We start from the raw sequence: 22,183 nt of genomic DNA, 5'->3' as shown, positions 1-22,183 counted from the left end.
GTATCAAAAACCAACATCAATCTCTAAAGGATATCACCACATGGGCTCAGGAACACTTCAGAAAACCACTGTCACTAAATACAGTTGGTCGCTACATCTGTAAGTGCAAGTTAAAGCTCTACTATGCAAAGCGAAAGCCATTTATCAACAACATCCAGAAATGCCGCCGGCTTCTCTGGGCCCGAGACCATCTAAGATGGACTCATGCAAAGTGGAAAAGTGTTCTGTGGTCTGACGAGTCCACATTTCAAATTGTTTTTGGAAATATTCGACATCGTGTCATCCGGACCAAGGGGGAAGCGAACCATCCAGACTGTTATTGACGCAAAGTTCAAAAGCCAGCATCTGTGATGGTATGGGGGTGCATTAGTGCCCAAGGCATGGGTAACTTATACATCTGTGAAGGCACCATTAATGCTGAAAGGTACATACAGGTTTTGGAACAAAATATGCTAGCCATCGAAGCGCCGTCTTTTTCATGGACGCCCCTGCTTATTTCAGCAAGACAATGCCAAGCCACATTCAGCACGTGTTACAACAGCGTGGCTTCGTAAAAAAAGAGTGCGGGTACTTTCCTGGCCCGCCTGCAGTCCAGACCTGTCTCCCATCGAAAATGTGTGGCGCATTATGAAGCGTAAAATACGACAGCGGAGACCCCGGACTGTTGAACGACTGAAGCTCTACATAAAACAAGAATGGGAAAGAATTCCACTTTCAAAGCTTCAACAATTAGTTTCCTCAGTTCTCAATCGTTTATTGAGTGTTGTTAAAAGAAAAGGTGATGTAACACAGTGGTGAACATACCCTTTCCCAACTACTTTGGCATTTGTTGCAGCCATGAAATTCCAAGGTAATTATTATTTGCAAAAAAAAAATAAAGTTTATGAGTTTGAACATGAAATATCTTGTCTTTGTAGTGCATTCAATTGAATATGGGTTGAAAAGGATTTGCAAATCATTGTATTCCGTTTATATTTACATCTAACACAATTTCCCAACTCATATGGAAACGGGGTTTGTATATGAGGCTTTTACTATACCTGCACGATACCTACAGCGCTTCACAGTATACGTCACATTCACCCATTCACACACACATTTACACACTGATGGCGGAAGCTGCCATACAAGGCGCTAACCACGACCTATTAGGAGCAAGGTGAGTGAAGTGTCATGCCAAAAGACACAATTGTGGTTAGAGTGTCCGCCCTGAGATCGGTAGGTCGTGAGTTCAAACCCCGGCCGAGTCATACCAAAGACTATAAAAATGGGACCCATTACCTCCCTGCTTGGCACTCAGCATCAAGGGTTGGAATTGGGGGTTAAATCACCAAAAATTATTCCCGGGCACGGCCACCGCTGCTGCCCACTGCTCCCCTCACCTCCCAGGGGGTGATCAAGGATGATGGGTCAAATGCAGAGAATCATTTTGCCACACCTAGTGTGTGTGACAATCATTGGTACTTTAAATTGCCATGACTAGGATGGCAGAAGCTGAATTCGAACCAGGAACCCTCAAGTTGCTAGCACAGCCACTGTACCATTAAATTAAATTTTTTTAAAGCATATTCTACAATTTTTTGGTCCTAAATGAAGCATTTTCAAACATATAAATGTCTAAATGAACTAAAAATATAAATGTTACAGGAGTATCGTCCACTCGATAAGACCAAACAAATCGTAGGGCGCAGTTCAGTATCGCGGCCACTTATTGGCTCAGCCTCGGGCAGCATTAGTGTACAGAAGTAGAGTATCTAAACACGAGTACATTCAATAACAACAGCAGAAGAAGATGCTAGATTTGTTGCTCGTTGTTTTTACTTTTTAAAAAGTCATTAAAAGTCCTACAGTGACACTTGAAAAATTCTCAAAGCACATTGTACAACAAGCAGCAACAATTGAAAATATGGCAGAACAGATTTGTTTTTTGTATTTATACATTGTTTTGCCTTTTTATCTATTTCACTCAACTTCATTTATATAGCACATTTCAAAAAACAAAAAAAGTTTCGCAAGGTGCTTGCACAGGAAGTAAAACACACATTTAGGAGCAGGATGAAACTAAGGAGAGTCAATTGTAAAAAACATTAGTGAAATTGTTTTTTTTTTAAAAAGAAAATCATATATAGCAGATTATGCGAATTATAAAATTACGTCATGGTAACTGCACCTATGACCACACGTCCACCGCCACAGGTATCTTGGCAGTCTAGGGGAAACCCAAAGGTGTTATTTCATGTCTAGAGGGCTCTCATATTGTTGGGAAATGTATTTAGAAGGTAGTGAAGTGTTTTTATGCTCTAGCTATGAAAATATTTGACTTTTAAATAATAATTCCTACTTTGCGGAAATAAATTTATTGCGGTCACGTCCGAAACCAATGAACAGCGAGAAACGAGAGACGGCAGTATACTGTGTACCTTGTGTACACTTCTTACTTAATAAGTTTAAGTACAGAAGTGTGCCAATTTAGACATCCTTTGACTCCACCATGTTTCATTCCAGCTCACCTTGTTAGCATCACGTAGCCTGCACACACTGCATGTGTGTGTGTGTGTTTGTTTGTGTGTGTGTGTGTGTTTGTGCCCATTGAGCACACATAACAGATGTTAAACACCCCCACACACACAAACATGCATTTTGCTATGCACATGAATGTGTGCGTCCTTCAATGTTGGCATACTCTGTCTACACAATTACACTCCATCAGAATTGTTAAAACAACAAACACTCATTTGTGTGTGTGTGTGTGTGTGGTGGTAGGCTAATAGTTTTTGAGGTTCTTGGAGCATTTTAGTTTGGACTGCGCAGCTTCACCAGCAGTGTGAAACACTGCAAGGTCAGACAGTGAGTGGGTGTGCGGGGTGGGGAACGAGAGACACACACAGTCAGAAACTAGATGTCCACCTGGCAGGCAGGCCGCCTTTTTCTCCTGGAACATGGATTCAGAGAACAACGAGTCTGGTAGGAGGCTAGTTTTGTTTTTTATGTTTTGCTAAAGAACTTAGCATTTTATTAGCCATTGAGCTGCTTTTGTGCAAACTATCCAGCCCTCTCATCCTCACTCTCCAACCAGAGGCGAGCATCCTTATGCCACACAGGCGTGTGCACCAATGGGAGTAGCAGCAAATATTTGATGAAGTCATAGCAAGGCGCTCGCTCCCCTTCATGACCTGCACAAGGGGGATTGTTGCTGGAACTAATGTCTCTTTTGCTAGCTAAATTGCTAACATACTCCTGTAGTCCCCCAGTAAACGCCGACAGGTGAATGTGAGCGTGAAGGACGTGTATGTCTGAGTGAGCGTGGTCGTGCCGCGGGCCAGCAGATGTTTGATTGGCAGGCCGCCTAAAGCTTTGGAGGACATTGAGCTTGTCTTTCATGCACTGTTAAGTCACTCCCACTGCTGCGCTACATGACACACACACACACACACACACACACACACACACACACACACACACACACACACACACACACACACACACACACACACACACACACACACACACACACACACACACACACACAGCTGAATGTCCAAACTTCCCTTTGAGGAAGTGAAAAGTAGAAGTTTAGCTTGGATTCATTATTACAATTGTCAACAAACTCATACACTTAGAACAGCTGACCGACACACAAACACACACACGCACACACACACACACACACACACACACGGCTGAATGTCCAAACTTCCCTTTGAGGAAGTGAAAAGTAGAAGCTCAGCTTGGATTCATTATTACAATTGTCAACAAACTCATACACTTAGAACAGCTGACTGACATCACACACACACACACACACACACACACACACACACACACACACACACACACACACACACACACACACACACACACACACACACACACACACACACACACACACACACACACACACACACACGATTAACATGTTTTAACCTAATGTCAACGTAACCTATGCTTGCTATGATTGTGAATGTGCTACATTCAGTGACATCATTGTTGTTCCTCCAAAGTTATAGGCAGGGCTGTCCAAAGGGCGGGTGGGGGATTTTCGACTTGCAGCATGTTTTTTTTATTGTCCCATGGCATCGTGTAATTGTGTATGATATGAAACGTGCGTCAGGTGCTCGCTTTTGTGACTTCCTGTGACCGTCGGGATGAATTTATGACCCTGCTGTTTTATAGTGATTCGCCCCCAGTTACCCCCCGCCACCAATCACTGCTGAACTCACTGCTAAGCTCCTCCCTCTGAGCTGCACTTAGCTGATTGTGTAACCCAGAGGTAAAATGTCATCGGAGAAGTGAATATTTAGACTACTGCAATTGGAGACCATAGTATACTAAAGTGAATAAATACTGCATTTGTCAAAAAAATACATAGGTGCTGTATTAGTTTGATATAAAGAAAACTATTGATAAAAAACATTTTAAAACATGTAATATATTAATCCCGAAGTGATTCTGTGTGACAAAGTGAACATCCAATCCTGTCGTGATTGATGCTCAGTATTGACTAATAGGATTGAAAGCCCTCCCTAGTGCTGGGCGATATGGAAAAAATGTATATCACAATATGGATCAATTTATATCACGATAACGATATACCACGATATAGCTATGGTAAGCTTTCAGTTCTATGAAAAATGTAACATCATACATGACCACTTTGCAAGTGAAATAAACAAATACATTTGGTATAGCAAACAACAATAGCAACAAAACACATTTTTCAAGTTTTTAAAACACATTTTTTAAGTTTTACAAGTATTCAAGTTTCTCTGAAGTGCTGTCAGAACGTTAGATCATAACTAAAAATAAACAAATACTTTTGGTATCAGGTGTAAACAATTGTAATAAAAAATCTTAAAGTGCACGTCTCTGGAATCATTAACGTTAGCCTTTAGTGCAGTCAGAACAGTAGTAGATCACAATGAAATTTAAACAAATACTTTCGGTTTATCAAGTGTACGGGACCCTACCTTTAACAATGAGGCGTGCGATGGCGTCTGTTATTTGTCTGTAAACGCGGGACGTTTTCTTGTAGGGTTTGTTTCGTACCAGAGTGTCTTGAATTTTTGGTTGATTGGTTTTAGCGCTGGTAGCATTGATTGGTGTGACTTTGCCTTTTGGGTCTCAGTGTACTCCTTCTCGTGGTGTTTTCTGAGGTGGTAGAATAGATTGGTTGTGTTAGCGTTGGGCAACGGAACACTTTTCTTGCATACTTTGCATATGACCGTTTTCTGCTCTGAATCCGTCGCTTTGAACCCAAAATAAAGCCAGACTGACGAGCTACCCCCTCGTTTGGGTAGGAGTTCGTCCTGGGACTCCGTCTCTGCCTCATGTGTGTAACCCAGGTAACCCTCAACGGCGGGGGACGCTGGACACAAAGAGGGCACGTAAAGCGGCGTCATGTCGCAAAATGGAAAGAGAAATGCGAGCCTACATATCAACGCATCCTTTTCTTTGTAAAAAAATATATTGTTTTCTCTCCCGTTTGACACCAAATACACTTACTGAATGTGCAATTATTGTTGTTGTTACTATGAATAATCTGATGGCACAAGCCCTATGGATAAAATACAGCCTATCGCTTGAAACGATAAAAATAGAAATGGCACGATAGATATTTTTATATCGTGCCCACAATATGTATCGTCATATCGCCCAGCACTAGCCCTCCCCGTCTGGCCGTGGCTAGTATGACTTTCAGGTCAGTTTTTTTTTTGTTTGACTATTCTTCTTTGGCTGGATTTGGATCCCTTCCCTGGACTGGATCCCACACTTTTGAGACTTTCCCTGGAGTTGGATGGCGAGCTGACCCGAACCTGGTAAACGTGACCCGATTGGTCACGTAAGACAAAAGACATTAGGACTCCAAAAAAAAGCAGACTGACTTATTTTATATATTGTTTATATGTATATAGGTTATTTTAATGTGGACAGTTGCAAGTTTATAACATTTGCAATTAAATGCAAATAACACTTAAAATCCTGTGTACGCGTCCATTGTTGTTGCGCCCCTTTGGCTCAGAGGAACCAAGCATCCTTCTGATTTGGCTTAACTATCCAAAAAGGTACAAGATAGCACTGTAAGTGTTACAATTGGCTGAAATAGTTTGGTGTTGGTCATTAGGAGGACTGATGAGCTCAGTAACCTTCTGGAGGCAAAGATGAACTCATTTGTCACCTTGATGCCCAACAAGCTTCTTTTCTTTCCATCCTTTCTCCTCCGAGGTCTCCTTTTATAACCTTCATTCTTCCTCTCCTGCCTCCTTAATTTTGATGACATCTTCCTATTCCTCTTCACGCCTTCAATTGGTAGAATTTTTTTTAATAGTTTTTGTGCTGTTGCTTCGATAGATGATGTGACTACCTGTAGCTTGCCATCAGACTGACACAGCCCGTTGAGGAGGCGTGGCTTCATTGGTTGTTCTCATTGGATTGGTGTTGTCTTATCATGAGGACCAGGTATCTTAGAACTTTCGTGAAGGAGAGGATTAAGAAGAGGAATCATTGAAAGAGAATGAAGGTTTACACCTACGGACTGAAATAAGAATGAAACATCTGTAGTGTTTCCAGGTATCTCAGATTTCTTGTGACGTTCTTTGTCATCTTCCTCCTCTGCCCCATCCCTCCAGGAAACATGAACCTCTGCACTTCCTGGCTGTTTTGTCTTTGTACTATGAATATTTAAATGAGACCTCGTTTTACCGTCAGCCTGCATCTTTCGATCTTAATTCTACTGGAACATCAACCTCAAGGTGCATAATTACCCGCCTTGATGTTTCTCCATCAGCTACATCTGTCTGTATGTCCATCTCTTGGTGAGAGGGGATGCTTTTTGTACCCTTTAAAGTTGAAAAGCAGGATATGGTGACGCATGCCAATGAGCCAAATCAGAGGCAGCTATATAGTCGTTGATGCACCTGAGAGAGAGTGCGTGTGTTTGTGTACGTGCGTTCTCAGAAGACATCAGCTAGTGTGTCACTGACAAAAACTCTCCATCACTTTAATTGGTTTTGTCTTCCCTTCTTGTGTGTCAGAGCATCTCCATAGCAACCAGTCGGTCCATCTTTTATCCTATTAATCCATAGTGTTTGTCCTGCTCGTCTTGGGGACTCCAATCAGTCCCCTTTGCTTGAAGCTCAGCAACGAGTAGAACCCATTGTGGTTGCTACACAGTGACAGCAGGTGTCCACTTACCTACTCCTGTCTCGTTGTAATTTGAGCTTGTGAGGGCAGCTCACATTGCGGCCTTGCGGCGTTGGGTTCTGAAGGAAAGCATGAAAGTTAACCCAGGAGCTGCCGCAGGTGATGTTTGTGAAGAACCTGCAAGCATGTGGTTGTTCCTGACTTAGTTGGACCTGCTGAAGCAGAGAGGAAGCGTCTTTAGTAGCCATGTCGTCTTTCGGCGTCCTGAGGGCGTATAGACAGGTTCCTCGCACTGAGGGGGACGAGACCTTCACTTACAGCTCAACGCTGAACAGGCGAGCACTGCTGAGCTCTGGTAGGTCCAAGATTGGTTCTAATGGTTCTATTTTCATGAGGAATTTCTTTTATCCCAGTTTCTAGGCTGACAGGTGAAGTGAATTATATTTATATAGCGCTTTTCTCTGGTGACTCAATGCGCTTTACATAGTGAAACCCATTATCTAAGTTACATTTAAACCAGTAATATCGGCACTGGGAGCAGGTGGGTACAGTATCTTGCCCAAGGACACAATGGCGGTGACAAAGGATGGCGGAAGCGGGTATCAAACCTGGAACCCTCAAGTTGCTGGCATGGCCGCTCTACCAACCGAGCCATGCCATGTGTGCTTCTTTGATGCGGTCAGCTTGTACAATCATCAGTGAAGAAAATTATTCTACATCCACCTGAGATCCAGCATCCTCTGCCGTGAACATTTGTGTTGTGCATAACGGGGCTATTTTGTCTACTGCAGAGGATGCTGGTTTTCAGGACGCTATTCATTAGGGTTTGTCATCACAGTAGGGCTGGACATATCGAGCTTGATAGTACCTATGCCAATGTGGGTATTAGTACTGGATCGATACTTGTGTGATTGGATCGATACTTTTGTTGCAGTTTTGCAGATTTTCTCAATTTTCCTGACAGTTTATGCGACCACAGCATCTCTTCTTGTCTATTAGTGCAAACAGCGCATCTTTCTCTTGCTCACTCAGGCACGCCTAATCCCTCCTCTCCCTGCTACTTTATGCTGACTGCTGATGTTATTTTTCACAAATATCTGCCTGTAATCAAAAAATTATTTTGTTTTTGTTTACATTTTAAAATTTATATTTTTGTTTCATTGATGCTTATTTGTTTTGTTATAGTGACTTTTTTTTCTTAACATGATGTAGTAAAACGAAATAGGGGAATTATTTTTTGAATTGATCTAATATCACATTGTTTTAAATTGTTGTATTTAGTTATAAAAACATGTTTTGCATACATTATTTATCCTGTGTTGTCATAATCAAATAACTACATACAAATTTAAAAATGATTCAATGGTCATGACATTACTGGTCAAAAGTATTCGTATCCGTATAAGCAATACTAGTCCTTTATGTACTTGATACCGAATCAATACCCAAACAATCACTACAGTGCTATCTCAATTTTCGTTGGTAACGTGTTCTAAAATGTGCAACAAAAACCGAGTTGTTCTCGTGAGTCTGGGTCGCACTCCTTCCTGTTGGCTTTACGGCTGACTTGCGCACAGTCATTCTGCCTTCTTCATATCTCCACCGCCCTTAAAGTACTGGGCTTCTCTGCTTAGGCTGATGCCCCCGCGACCTAACTTCAGATAAGCGGAAGAAGATGGATGCACCATAAATGCAATCTTACATCCATGCCTTTACTAAGCAACTCACTAGTTCAACAAAATATTTGAGTTTTTAAAATTACAATATTTGTTATCAAATATAGCCATCATATCTCATGTATTCAGGGCAGCACGGTGGAACAGGAGTTAGTGCATGTGCCTCACAATACGAAGGTCCTGGGTTCGATCCCCGGTCTCAGGGTCTTTCTGTGTGGAGTCTACATGTTTTCCCCGTGACTGCGTTTATAGCATCAAAGAGACAACCAATGGTACGTTTTCTTGCATTTTTACAGAAGTTCTAGGAAATGCTTTCCAAAGCATCGTAAAAATGGTAAGATCTCAAAAAAACCCTTAAAGAGCCCCCTTGGCCCCCTGCTGATATTTTTGAATTCCTCAATTTTATTTTTTTTACTGGCATCCCTGATATATGGATAGCATTTATTAAGCCAGTTTATTCAACTTTTTAATTACAAATTACTGTACATGACGTCTTGTTCAACCCTGTTGTGGGTTCGCTCAAAAAAAACTATATAACCATGCAACCAATGATGGCTCAGTCGCAGATTTCGAGTTGGGGATGTTTATTGGACCAACTCAAGGTCACCAGTGCACAGGGTGCAACAATATATACAGTGCAAAAATTGGTGAAAATTAACAGTAAATACAAAAAAATTAAGTATTTATAAAATGCAGGAATGAACAATCCCCAATCACTGTTTGTACTATATTCCAACTCTCCACAACCAACCTGCTTACCTACTCCCACCCCGACTGAATGAACAGTCTTCCTTAAATAGTCCATAGTTCATGCTAAACATGATCCGATATATTTGTATATATCCATTACATCATCAAATTAAACTTAATATTTAGCAACTCCAGGAATAAATAATAAGTCCACCTTAAGACCACTTGGTCTGGTCCACTGGTCATGTGACCTCCACAAAGCGCGCCAATGCGCACTTATATGGTGTCATCTGAACATGTAGCGTCTTTTTGACCGAACTCCACGTGACGCCATGACAACAGCCTAAAGCTTGGTGAGTGTCTCTTGTGTGCGTGCTTGGGTCTCGCGTGTCTCGCGTTGTGGTGTACATCTGACTACACGCCACTCAAAACGTTAGATTCTCCAAGTCACAACACTGACATTGTCTTTTTTTTTTTTAGTTTAAGTTTATTTGGAACATGCATGCATACAACACGATACATCACAATTTCCAGTTTCTCTATTCAACATGTTCGAAAAGGAGTAGAAAGAAGCAGAGCTTTTTTAATCCTACCCTGTTTCCTTTACATAGCAGTTGCTAAAACTTTTGTTCACTTCCTGCTCTCAATTTATTCACAATATACTCCATAAGTAATAAGAATAAAAATAAATAAATAATAATTGGTGAAGTAAGTTATATTTCATAGGTTGCGATGAGTAAGATTATGTAGAAAATTAATGGATGGATGAAATAAATTCAGAATGTTTATCATGGTTATTCTTCTTTGTACTTTGTAAACACTTTAAGTTTGAAGAGTTTCTTGAAGTGGATCATATTAGTACATTGTTTGATTTCTTTGCTTAATCCATTCCATAATTTAATTCCACATCCTGTCTTTGTGACAGTGCGCTTGCTCCTGGCCAGAGAGAGAGGATAGTACCGGTCCTCAAGTGACGTCGTGATAAGAGCGCACCATCATAAACCCCCACCTCCCAACACTTTTACCTAACATAATTTACTAAGCATGTTTTCGGTATTGATAAAAAATAATTGTGATTATATTTTGGCCTTAATCATGCAGCCCTAACTCAGAGTTGAACACAGCAAAGTGCTCCCTCGTAATTTTGACAGTAAAATGGGAAATGACACAATCAGCAGCCAAACTAAGAGCCTTTGTTTGCTTACTTACGACTAAAATGGAGTTGTCTAGTATGTTCACTATCCTATTTAATGGCAAAATTGTTCTTTGACTGCAATAAGAAACGTGTTTAATGTATCATAAGTTGTTTCGTTTTTTAAAAATATAGCCAACAATGAATTTTTTTTGTGATCCCCTTTATTTTAAAAAGTATCAAAGTACATTTTGGTACCGGTACCTAACTATTCGTATCGGCACAACCCTAGTTAGAACTATATGCTACTTTTTATTAGAAATGGCAACAGCGGAGGATGAATGCCCCACAACAACAGAATCAAGAAGAAGAAGGAGCTTTTATTGATTACACAGCGGGCTACAATGGCGGACTCACATTTTCGGGACTTTTGGAGAGCCCAGATAGTTACACAACAGCATTTCCCAATAATTAAGGAAAGTTGATTTTGCATAATAAGTTGAAACAAAATGCCAGGTAATGTCCCCTACCTAATTGGTGGCATTTTTTGGGGTCCTTATACGCACACCATAATAATACCCATAAATTGAAGCACAGCTGACTACGGTAGCTGCAATGCTCCGACAATCCATCAAGCAGTGCGGCTTCGTAGCTTACCAAAGTCGTACTAAAACATTCAGAAACATTTTTGAGCGCAGTGTGTGATGTTCTGTAAGCTCAATGAAACATCAAAGTTTTAGTCTTACTGGTGCTTGCTGGAGTCATTTATTGAAAAGGCTTCATTTAATCTGAAGTTCAAACGTTTCTCTCAGAATCGTGTATAAAGATAGTATGGCCAACTCGGTTTCAGGCAATCTCCTCAATGATTGGTTCAAAAGGCACTCACGTGACTACAGGGCGCAATGTTTGCTACCAACTTTGAGCTGATGCTCTGTTTATGGCGCTTCTCTGTTAGTTTATCGACGACTATAATTGCCCCGTTTACACAGCATGGGGCTGCTCCACCCGCGAGAATTGTGGAAAGCTTTTTCATCGCTATCCCAACAACCTGGAAACAAGACAAGTATGGGAAGTAAAGGTCTGCAAACAACACCAGAGAGCCACCAATTACAGCGTCTTATGCCAGATAAACGCAACCTCTGCGTTTTGTTCAGGAGAGAACACACAGAAGCTACTACAAATAATACCAGCAGAAAGGAACACATTTAGGAGAAGGTTTGACAAAAACAGACTCTTTGAATCTCAGTAAAACTAAAATAATGCAATTCAGTAACAGAAGAGAAAGTAAAAAAAAAAAAATAGAGGGACATTTAAAGAGTAAAAGAAACCAAATTTTGGGTGTGATAATAGATGAGAAAATGAACTAGAAAACTCATAAAAATATACAACATAAAGTGGCAAGAAATATGTCAATAATGAATAAAGCAAAATATGTTCTGTACCAAATATCACTCTGTATTCTCTACTGCTTGCCAGTGTTACCATATCTGAGTTATTGTGCAGAAATATGGAGAAATAACTACAAAATTACACTTATTCATTTAGCGTGTTACAAAAAAGAAAGATCAGTTAGAAAAATACATAATGAGTGATACTTACAGTGATTACAAATACATTGGAGGCATCCACCACAGTTGATATATTTCACACAAAAGTCAAAATTAATTTGTGATTGTTGCTTCAATGATATTTGTAGATTTTGGTAAAATTAGGGTAATTTTTTTGGTTGTTCTGTGTATTGTTTTGCGTTTATTGTATGTGTGTGTTGGAATGCCTCCTGGTCACTAACACTGCAGCAGTGTAGCAGTAGATTGCGTCAAATACGGCCGCAAAATTATACATTTACGAAATAAAAGCATGTTTTATTGTAAGTTTATGAGCTGGAGTCTGTTTAGAACTCTATATGGACTAATTTTTTTGATTAATTTTATCAGAAAAACTGATGCAAAACAACAGCATTTGGGCTCAGCCGCACACATCCTTGGTCGCAGTCTGTTGTTCCGTTGGCCATACTCTCTTTATACATGGTCACACCTATCATTCCACCATATACCATATAAGATTGGTTTGAGGGCCGCAAAACCAGAAATAAATCATACACAAGGCGCTGCGGGTTTTAAGGCGCACTGTCGATTTTTAAAAAATTAAAGGCTTTTAAGTGCACCTTATACTCCCAAAATACGGTACCAACACAGTGTTTCCCATAAACTGCCAAGATACCTGTGGCGGTGGGGGCGTGGCTATGGGTGTGGTCACCATGACATCATCGAGTAATTTGCATAATTTACTACAATGATTTGATTTTCTCTAAAAAGGCTCAAAAAATGTATACTTACTAATTAATAATAACAGTTTTGTTTTAAACGTCCATCCATCCATCCATCCATTTTACAATATAATTACAACACTTTATGTACATATTTATATACAGATTTTAACAATAAGTTATTCACTGAAATATATTTATTAATTGTGGTTCTTACAAAAAATATATCTTATAAAATATAAAAGCTAAAATGTCTCAAAGCTCTGCCCCTTTAATTAGTGCATACTAAATAATTTAACTTTAGCCTACTACTACAACCATATTATTTACCAGCAACATAAAGTGAAACAGAGGCAGACGTGTCCTGCCACAGTCAGTAACAAATAAACAGAAAACAGTAGTGGTGGTAGATAGACACAGAGCTTCATTAAACATCAGATCCACTGAACAAAGAGCTCCAAAAATCTTGAACTTTAGACTGCCATCAGTTTTACTCCCTACACTTAACCATGTGTTTCCTACTGCCTGCAGACTTTGCACCCTTTGTTATATACACATGTTGTGTTTCTAATATAAATACATTTAATAAAGTCAAATACAAATAAGGCAACAAGAGAAGTATCCTACACTTCTTTTTTGTAAAGTAAATCTGAACAGCCAATATGGGCATCTACATCAACTATATGATTTGCCTGAGAAGCTGGAGAGGACAAAAAACAAAAAAAAAAAAAGTTTTTATTTTATTTTATTTTATTTTTTTTATTTGTGGCGGACGTAATTCTTTCATGGCGGGCCGCCACAAATAAATGAATGTGTGGGAAACCCTGCAACATTAAAACTACCATTTTTTATTTTTCATAGAGTCTAAGTCACCAACGCGTGCAGTTCTTTGGTTGGGCACTCGATTCCTCCGAATGATGTGCGTACAAAAGTATCAAGTTTGTTGCATGCAATTCTTGGCCAAATGATAATAAAGACGGAATGCGTAGATGAAGATGGTTGTAAAAATGTGTGCATTTTTGTTATGGGGCGTCCAAAACAGAAATACCATTGTACAAGAATTGAACGTGAAAGTATAGCAATAATTTGTGGGAAGAAAAAAAAGGTTGTTTTTCATTAAAATGCAACTCAGAGATGAAAATCAGTACAATACAGTATGTCCAGTAAATTTTAGAAAAGGTTTAACCAACATTAACATCAACTATTAGTGGTCACAGCTAATTGCTATGATAATAAATGTTTGAACAACGGCGTCGTGGAGCGGTTGGAGTTGCCGCCTGGTGCAGCTAATTAAAGTCTGTTCTCGTGGCTCAGGGACACTCAGGTGACGACCAACAAGGTCAGTGTGAGCCTCCTCTGCTCCTTTAACACGAATTCACCTTTGAGGTGGTGACTGGAGGCAATAATGATGGATGATGGCTTTACGTAGACGAGAAGTCACGCTGCAGAGAGCAGCAGCCGGTGTGTTTCATAGGCGCAATGCTCAACATTCCATAATAGTCACAGCTGTCCAAAGAGAGGTCTTACTGCAGTCAATGTGGTACCTCTTAAATCTCTAACTTCTTGTGGAAGTGTATAACAATATGGGAAGACGCAAAAAGCCAAGGAAAAACAGTCTCACCATACGTGATAGCTTTCTGAGAAGTTTTAGAGACGACATTCACAAGGTTAGAGGCTCAATTGTTTGTGTCGACTTTCCATGGATGATACTGAAGTACTTAATGAAATTTGTATTTCTCTTTCAGGAGTGTGCGGCTGCTGTGGGCCGCTAAGGCCACGCTACAAACGTCTGGTGGACAACATATTTCCCGAAGACCCCAAAGTAAGTGTTGCAGAAGTCTTCAGTGTTTCGTCTACATTTAATAAATAAATGATAAATGGGTTATACTTGTATAGCGCTTTTCTACCTTCAAGGTACTCAAAGCGCTTTGACAGTATTTCCACATTTACCCATTCACACACACATTCACACACTGATGGCGGGAGCTGCCATGCAAGGCGCTAACCAGCAGCCATCAGAGGCAAAGGGTGAAGTGTCTTGCCCAAGGACACAACGGACGTGACTAGGAAGGTAGAAGGTGGGAATTGAACCCCAGTAACCAGCAACACTCCGATTGCTGGCACATCCACTCTATCAACTTCGCCACGCCGTCCCATTTACAACGTTGAGATGCCAAGGTGGGGTCATCAACTCACGCACGTTCATAGCTCTTCAACAATTACATTTGGGGTGCACACATGCATGTGCACTGCATCTGTGTGTCTCAGTGCAGTGTTTCCCATAATACTCTATAATGTATTTTTAAGTGCAAAGATTTGTGCAGGGACATCCACTGTTTAAAGCAAATATTAAAAAACAACAACTCACAGTTGATTTAACTTTTAATTATGTAAATACTTAACTAACTGATGTTTCGCTGGTTTCAGATATCATTTCTAGATGACAGTTTATGAGGAGGCGATTTGTCCAGGGTGTGCCTTCCGCCCGAGTGCAGCTGAATAAGCTCCAGCCCGCTCGCGACCAGAGAAACAAACGGTGGAAAAATGAATGTATGGATTGAGGATCTATCTAGTAGTTTTTTAGTATCCTCATATTCCCCACGTTGAACGTTTTTTTTGGGTGATAACCTCCGTGCTTGTGCCACGTGACTGGCTGGCTCTGTGTTGCCTTGGAAACACTCGAAATGAGAGTATTGCTTGGCAGAACGCAGACTAGACTTTCTTACCTCCACCAAAGAAGTTATGTTCTTTTTCCAACTTTGTTCGGTGTTTTACTATGGGGATATCACCTTTGGCGTTGCTGGGAGCCTTTCTGTCATTAAAAGCCGCGTGTACATATAGCTTACATCATCACAACATCTGTTTTGGGCGCACTGTTTCGGTCTTTTTCCGGCCAAATTTTTGTTGCATTAAGTTAAAGTTAAAGTACCAATGATTGTCACACACACACTAGGTGTGGTGAAATTTGTCCTCTGCATTTGACCCATCCCCTTGGTCAACCCCTGGGATGTGAGGGGAGCAGTGAGCAGCAGCGGTGCCGCGCCCGGGAATCATTTTTGGGGATTTAACCCCCAATTCCAACCCTTGATGCTGAGTGCCAAGCAGGGAGGTAATGGGTCCCATTTTTATAGTCTTTGGTATGACTCGGCTGGGGTTTGAACTCACAACCCACTGATCTCAGGGCAGACACTCTTAAGTCAATAGTGCGCAAATAATAAACTATGTATAGCCATTCACACTGTAAGTACCTGCTGGTGTTAATGTGTATGTTAGTGTGTTATTGTGGTCATTTTTCCCACCATAACACACATACCGTATTTCCTTGAATAGCCGCAGGGGCGTTAATTAATTTAAAACCTCCTGTCACACCTGCGTTTACCGGAAACCGGCGGGATGGCCGTGCATGCGGTAATTATTTTAAAACCTCTTCTCACTCCGGCGTTTACCAAAAGGAATCCATAAAATTTAGGCGTGCGCTTTGAGTGTGATGTAAGCATACCATCATGAAAAGCACATTTAATTAACAAAAACGTTATTATGGTCTTACCTGTACTTATAAATGGAGTCCATTTGCAGCTCCTTCTGACCAAAAGCATCGATAACTTGTTTATAGAAGTCTTCCTTATTTTCTTTCTTCAGTTTTAAAAGTCTCTGTTTCGATGGAGATATTCCTTTAATTATTACCTCCTGCTTCGATTGAAAGTCCAGTTTAGAAAACTGTTTTATTTTAGATACCTGTATGTGATCCTCCAAGTTAGAAGTTCAGGCAGAGGGAAAAAATAAATCTCTTGCTGCGTGTGTTCACTTCTTCTGCAGTACAGGAAGTCGCAAGAAGGATCACTAGCGCGGCAGCGCCCTCTACCACCAGGAGGCGGGAGTGATTTAATGACTTATACAGTATTTCACACACGCAGCTACGGTATATTAATAAAACATAGCTGCTTACTGTTCTCTTTAGCATACTGTACCGGTATTCAATAGCTTGAACCTTAAATCCTACTGAAAAGCTCTTTATCTTTTTTCCTTTGTGCGATAGTAAACTACTGAAATCAGCTTCCTCCATTTTGAAAAGGAGGACAGATGCGTCACTCGTGACGTAACGAATTTGACCCGGTGGAAGTTCTAGCCATATGCTAAATATTTTGCGAAACGAGTTTGACCCGGCGAAAATTATAGACATGCGATAATAAAATTAATATTTTGCGAAACGAATTTGATCCAGCTTCAATAATAAACCGGCGATAAGGCCAAGCATGCGTTAATTATTTTGAGAAACGAGTTTGACCCGGCAGTAATTCTAGACGTGCGAATACTATATTCCCTGCGCCAAAACAAGGAAATACGGTATACATATATATACATGTATATTAGAGATGCGCGGATAGGCAATTATTTCATCCGCAACCGCATCACAAAAGTCGTCATCCACCCGCCATCCTCCCAAACCAACATTTTATCAAAACCACACCCACCCGCCACCGGCCCGTTGTTATATATCTAATATAGACGATGCAAGGCATTGGTGAGGTTAAAGAAAGGAGACTGATCCAATGCAGCAGAGACATTCAATACGTGCCACGCATTAATATAATTGGCCACGCATTAGTGGCTAAGAGATATTAATGCGTGATAATATTATTTATCAATATTATAATATTATTGTCATTTCCATTAAGAAAGTGTTGACTATTGTTGCCAATGCCCTCAGATCAGGAGTGCGTTCCTCACACTTTGTGTGCGCAGTTGCAGCAAGCAGAACGATGCTTTTAAGAAATTAAAAAAATGTTTTAGAAAGACTAGGCCTATATTTTCGTTAGGTAAAAAAAATTTTCTGAATTTATTTCAATGAATATTAACGTTAAAATGCTCAAATAGGGACGAGGGTGGGGTGCACAGTGAAACAGTGAACAATTTTGTGACAAAGATGAACCTTTATTGATTGATCTGCAGCCATGACAAAATATCAGACAATCTCCATTGTCAACGACAGGCAGGAAAATAAAGATAAACACATAGCCTATGTTGTAGGCATAGGCATAGGCTCATACGTTTTTAAGTTGAAATAAAAAAATAAATAAAAAATGTGCCTCATGAGCCTTAAACTGTCAATCACGCGCACAAACTTAAATTATACCATAACATATGTATGTCATCCCTATTTAAACAAAAATAAATTAAATAAATAATAATAATTGAATTATAATGAAAATAGACGGTCGCGACAAACAAAGCAGGCTAAATAGCCTTACATTGTAGCCAATCGGAGATGCGCTTCACTTGAAAGCGAGGCCAAATAATTAACACACAGTAGTATATCTCGAATAGAAAAAAAACACAATAAACAACGCAATTGCCTTAATTCCTTTGCATTGTAGTGCGCCCAAACAACACGTAACCATCAAAATTATTCAGCTGACCGAACTCAATATAGGTTAGACATGGGCTTATTTGGTATAGCCTAGGTAACGTAGACTAATTTGTTTAACATATCCAACCGTATGTCTACTTACTTTTTTTTTTGTTAGCACTATGCAGGAATAAAATGGCATCTACAGTGCCAGGATTCAGGCGAGAGCGCCTGGCCTCTAAAATGCGCCCTGGTGCGCTGAAGGAGCGCTCACTTGCGGCACTTGTTGCTGGGACACATAGGATTCTCTTTATACATTTAACTATGTATATATATTTCCGAATTAGTTCAACCGCCACCCGCCCGAATCTATTTAAAATATATTTTTTTCGTCATGTCAACCGCCCGACCCGCGGATTATCCGCGGACTCCGCGGTTGTGTCCGCAAACCGCGCATCTCTAATGTATATGTATATGTGCCGTGTGTGTGTGTGTACATATGACAAATGTACTTTCTCTGTTGCTTTTTTCTGTGGTTTTTTTCATGTCACAAGTAAGAATCGGCGGCTGGGTAAAACTATTGATGTGATCGATTATGAATTGATATCGTTAAATATTTAGTAATATTGATTATCCTGCCCAACAGTGTCATGCTGATTGACTATGCTAACATTAGCTGCCAACAAAAGTCAGTCGGGGTAAAAAAATAATAAAATAACGGACTTACTAACATTATATACTAACATCCGCGGGCCATGAATATACAAACAGTAAGAGAAGCCATTGCAACTTTGTTAGCAAAGATTTATGGCCATACTTGCCTTGTTCTCGAGTTTGAAATGAACAACATACAACATTATGATTTTGTAACATGAACATCTGACTGACACTGTTGTAATTATCAATTATATTTGTAACTGAGAGTGCAGCAGTACTTCGGTGGTGCCTTTGTTTACATCTTCATCTCCCACACGTAGCAGTGTCAAGTGCGCTAGCGAAACCATGCACACTTCCGGACTGTACAATAAATGTGGTGTGCGTTACATATGTCTGACCACACTAACAAAATAAGAGTCCCAGAAGAATAGCATACATATAATACCAAACTATACCTTGATACCATTTGCAATATAATTACACTTTAAATTGCAATTCCTTTGTTATTGTACTTTTGAGACTGGGGAAAAATGTAATTGTCCAATGTTTTGTGGTGAAGAAAAAAAAACTAATCACGTTTGTATTTTGTAGCAGGTTTAAGACATTTTTATAATTACGTGTAGAGCCAATCAAATTGAATCGAATCATGACTTATACATTTATAACCTTATTAGTAGAAATCAAATTGATGTGGAAAATTGATCAAGATGCCCAGACTGCGACTGAGTTCTTTTGAAAGTCAAACTAAAGGATGCGACTTAAAGACGAGAGCAAACATCGTCAGCTACCATGAATTGATTAACGTGGACCCCGACTTAAACATGTTGAAAAACTTATTTGTGTGTTACCATTTAATGGTCAATTGTACGGAATATGTATTGTACTGTGCAATCTACTAATAAAAGTCAGCTGTTCAGACGTGGTTAAAGCTTTAAGCAGTAGCATTTAATCATGTGACCCTGTTAAAACACAGTTCTACTCACCAGGGAGAGATTTGTCTTTATTATTACTTTGCTGTTCTCCGCCCACATGCTGTCTGAGGCCTTTGGCGTAATCAAACAGGTGCAGTGGGAAATGGAAACGCTTAAATCAGTCGCCGCCTCGTCAAATTAATTATCACTTGTGGAAAACCTGAGGACAAGAAAAGACTCTGGGGAGATTGTGTCTGAAATAAACTCCCTCCTTCTAGTCCTCACAAACGACCTGCTGGGGAAGTGTTTACTTTCATTTCATTTCGGCTGACCCTTTTTCATTGATGCACGTTAGCTTGTAGCATTGTTAGCGTGATGAAGTTGAAGCATATAAACGCTTTCTTTTTCATATCACCTGATTTTGTCGTTTTGTTTTTTCAGGATGGTCTGAGCAAGTCGGACATGGAGAAGCTGACCTTCTACGCTGTGTCTGCACCGGAGAAATTGGACCGGATCGGAGCATACCTGGCTGAGCGGCTGAGCAGGGATGTGGTGCGCCATCGCTACTGGTGAGTGATGGGAATTCTTCTTTAAACTTAACGCTGGCTGTCACCATAGGACTGCTAATAAACCCAATCAACAGTAGGCGCAGCCTTTATATCCAGTCTCCAACCGACTTCTGTTATCATTGTTAGATGATATGTTTTGAAGCTAGAATGGTTTGAAAAATGTGGGATTCTAATATTAATTTCACTGGAAACATTAAGTAGTTTGAATTATTAAGCTCAAAAGGGATTTGTGGTATGGAAAAGTGCAAATTTTTGGAATGTGGAAAATTGTTATCAAGAACGCTCTGATTAAGGATGTAACGATTAACAGTATTAATGATGAACGGCGGTGAAACCCTGAGGTTTAGTATTATAATTTTTAAAATGAAAGAGATTGCAAAACCGTAAGGATAACAGCATTTCAATAAACTCAGGGACCTGTGTCGCTGCTTATTTACTAGATAAGCAAGCTGGTGTGCTAATGGCTGGTTAACTGAATGCTAACATGAATAAAATAGACATTGGCGTATTTTCCCATTGAGAAGCAACATTTGTCAATTTAAACTTGTATAGAATAATTGCTGTCTGACAAACGATCATAAGCAGTGCAACCAGGAAGTGATAAATGGGATAAAGGCTGTTTCTTCCAACATTTCATGCTAAAACAAGAGTGACTGTCCTCAGGAACGTGGTAATCGCCATGGAGGCTCTGGACCAGCTTCTGATGGCCTGTCACTCTCAGAGCATCAAGCCCTTTGTGGAGAGTTTCCTGCACATGGTGGCCAAACTGCTGGAGTCCAGAGAGCCGAAACTGCAGGTCCTGGGGACCAACTCGGTAAGCACCACATGACTTACGTTCTCCTGGTGCCAAGTTTAATTAGAACCCCCCTTTTCAGCCTCATTCCTGAGCTGCATGTCACTAGTCAAATGTGAAATTGCTTTTAGGTGTTTTATGTAGGGATTTTTTCGAGATAAAAGAGGCGAGGAGACAGTGCTGCTGCCCGGAGGTGCATGTTCGCGCTTAAGCACCTAATTTAACGTTAGACTGCCATTGCAAATGGCTTTTATCACAAACACACGGCTAATTATTATTATCCTGTGAAAGCCGCTAGCGAATGTCAGCCCCGTTTCACCGTCCCCCCGTTTTCAAGGTTAGTGCAAAATGTATCTATTCATTTTTTTGTCTGCTCCAGCTGTGTTGCTTCATTTCAGCAGGAAGTGAAGGGCATTATTTATGAGTGACGTTTTTATTTATGAGTGGTATTTTGATTTATAAGTGGTATTTCTATGCTGAGAGAGTAGCAGGTAGCTGAGGTTTAAGGCAGGTTGCTGCTTGTCTGCACAGCACCTTCGGGTCAGCGATGGGTTAATTAAATTTTTCCTTGTGGCACCGGCAACGTTTAATGTGTGGGCTTGTTTATGCGTCATGCAGGGGGAGGGGTACCATGGGACGGGAGACCGTTCAACTGTGTTGGTTGTGTCGGGTCACAAAACGAATGCTTCAAAGCAGCTAATTACAGTAGGAAGGCAGAGATGCACAATGCAATTACTTGTCTCCTTGATGTGTTATTGATGATATCATTTTTGTCACTGCTGTCATAAGTTTTGCTCCAGAATCAAATGCAGACGTGTCCGGCTAAAGCAAATACATGATTAAGGTTCAATAAAGGTGAAATGTCTGGAAGCGACGTCATTTGTTAGTCACCTGACTCCCATGTCATCTTTTCTTCCTCTGTAATGGTCCCGGAGTGGAGACAATGTTGTGTTGTTTTCTTCATACTCTAACAAAGGTCCAATGCTCACTGAAGAACACACT

General features: G+C 40.3%; 1 protein-coding gene across 4 annotated transcripts in view; it reads left to right on the top strand.

Annotated features, from left to right (window-relative positions):
- LOC133631042 (protein EFR3 homolog A-like) overlaps positions 1-22,183 on the top strand; it is a 72,225-nt gene that overhangs the window by 17,164 nt on the left and 32,878 nt on the right. For all 4 annotated transcript variants that reach the window (XM_062023041.1, XM_062023040.1, XM_062023039.1 and 1 more), the window contains exons 2-4: positions 14,650-14,726; positions 20,261-20,388; positions 21,052-21,202. In XM_062023041.1, the coding sequence (XP_061879025.1) occupies positions 14,650-14,726; positions 20,261-20,388; positions 21,052-21,202 (356 nt within the window). The remainder of the gene's footprint in view (positions 1-14,649; positions 14,727-20,260; positions 20,389-21,051; positions 21,203-22,183) is intronic.

Source organism: Entelurus aequoreus, linkage group LG16, assembly GCF_033978785.1.
Source record: "Entelurus aequoreus isolate RoL-2023_Sb linkage group LG16, RoL_Eaeq_v1.1, whole genome shotgun sequence".
In the NCBI taxonomy this organism is placed as follows: Eukaryota; Metazoa; Chordata; class Actinopteri; order Syngnathiformes; family Syngnathidae; genus Entelurus; species Entelurus aequoreus.
The sequence above is the reverse complement of the archived record's forward strand: the minus strand, read 5'-3'. Positions and strand labels throughout refer to the sequence as shown.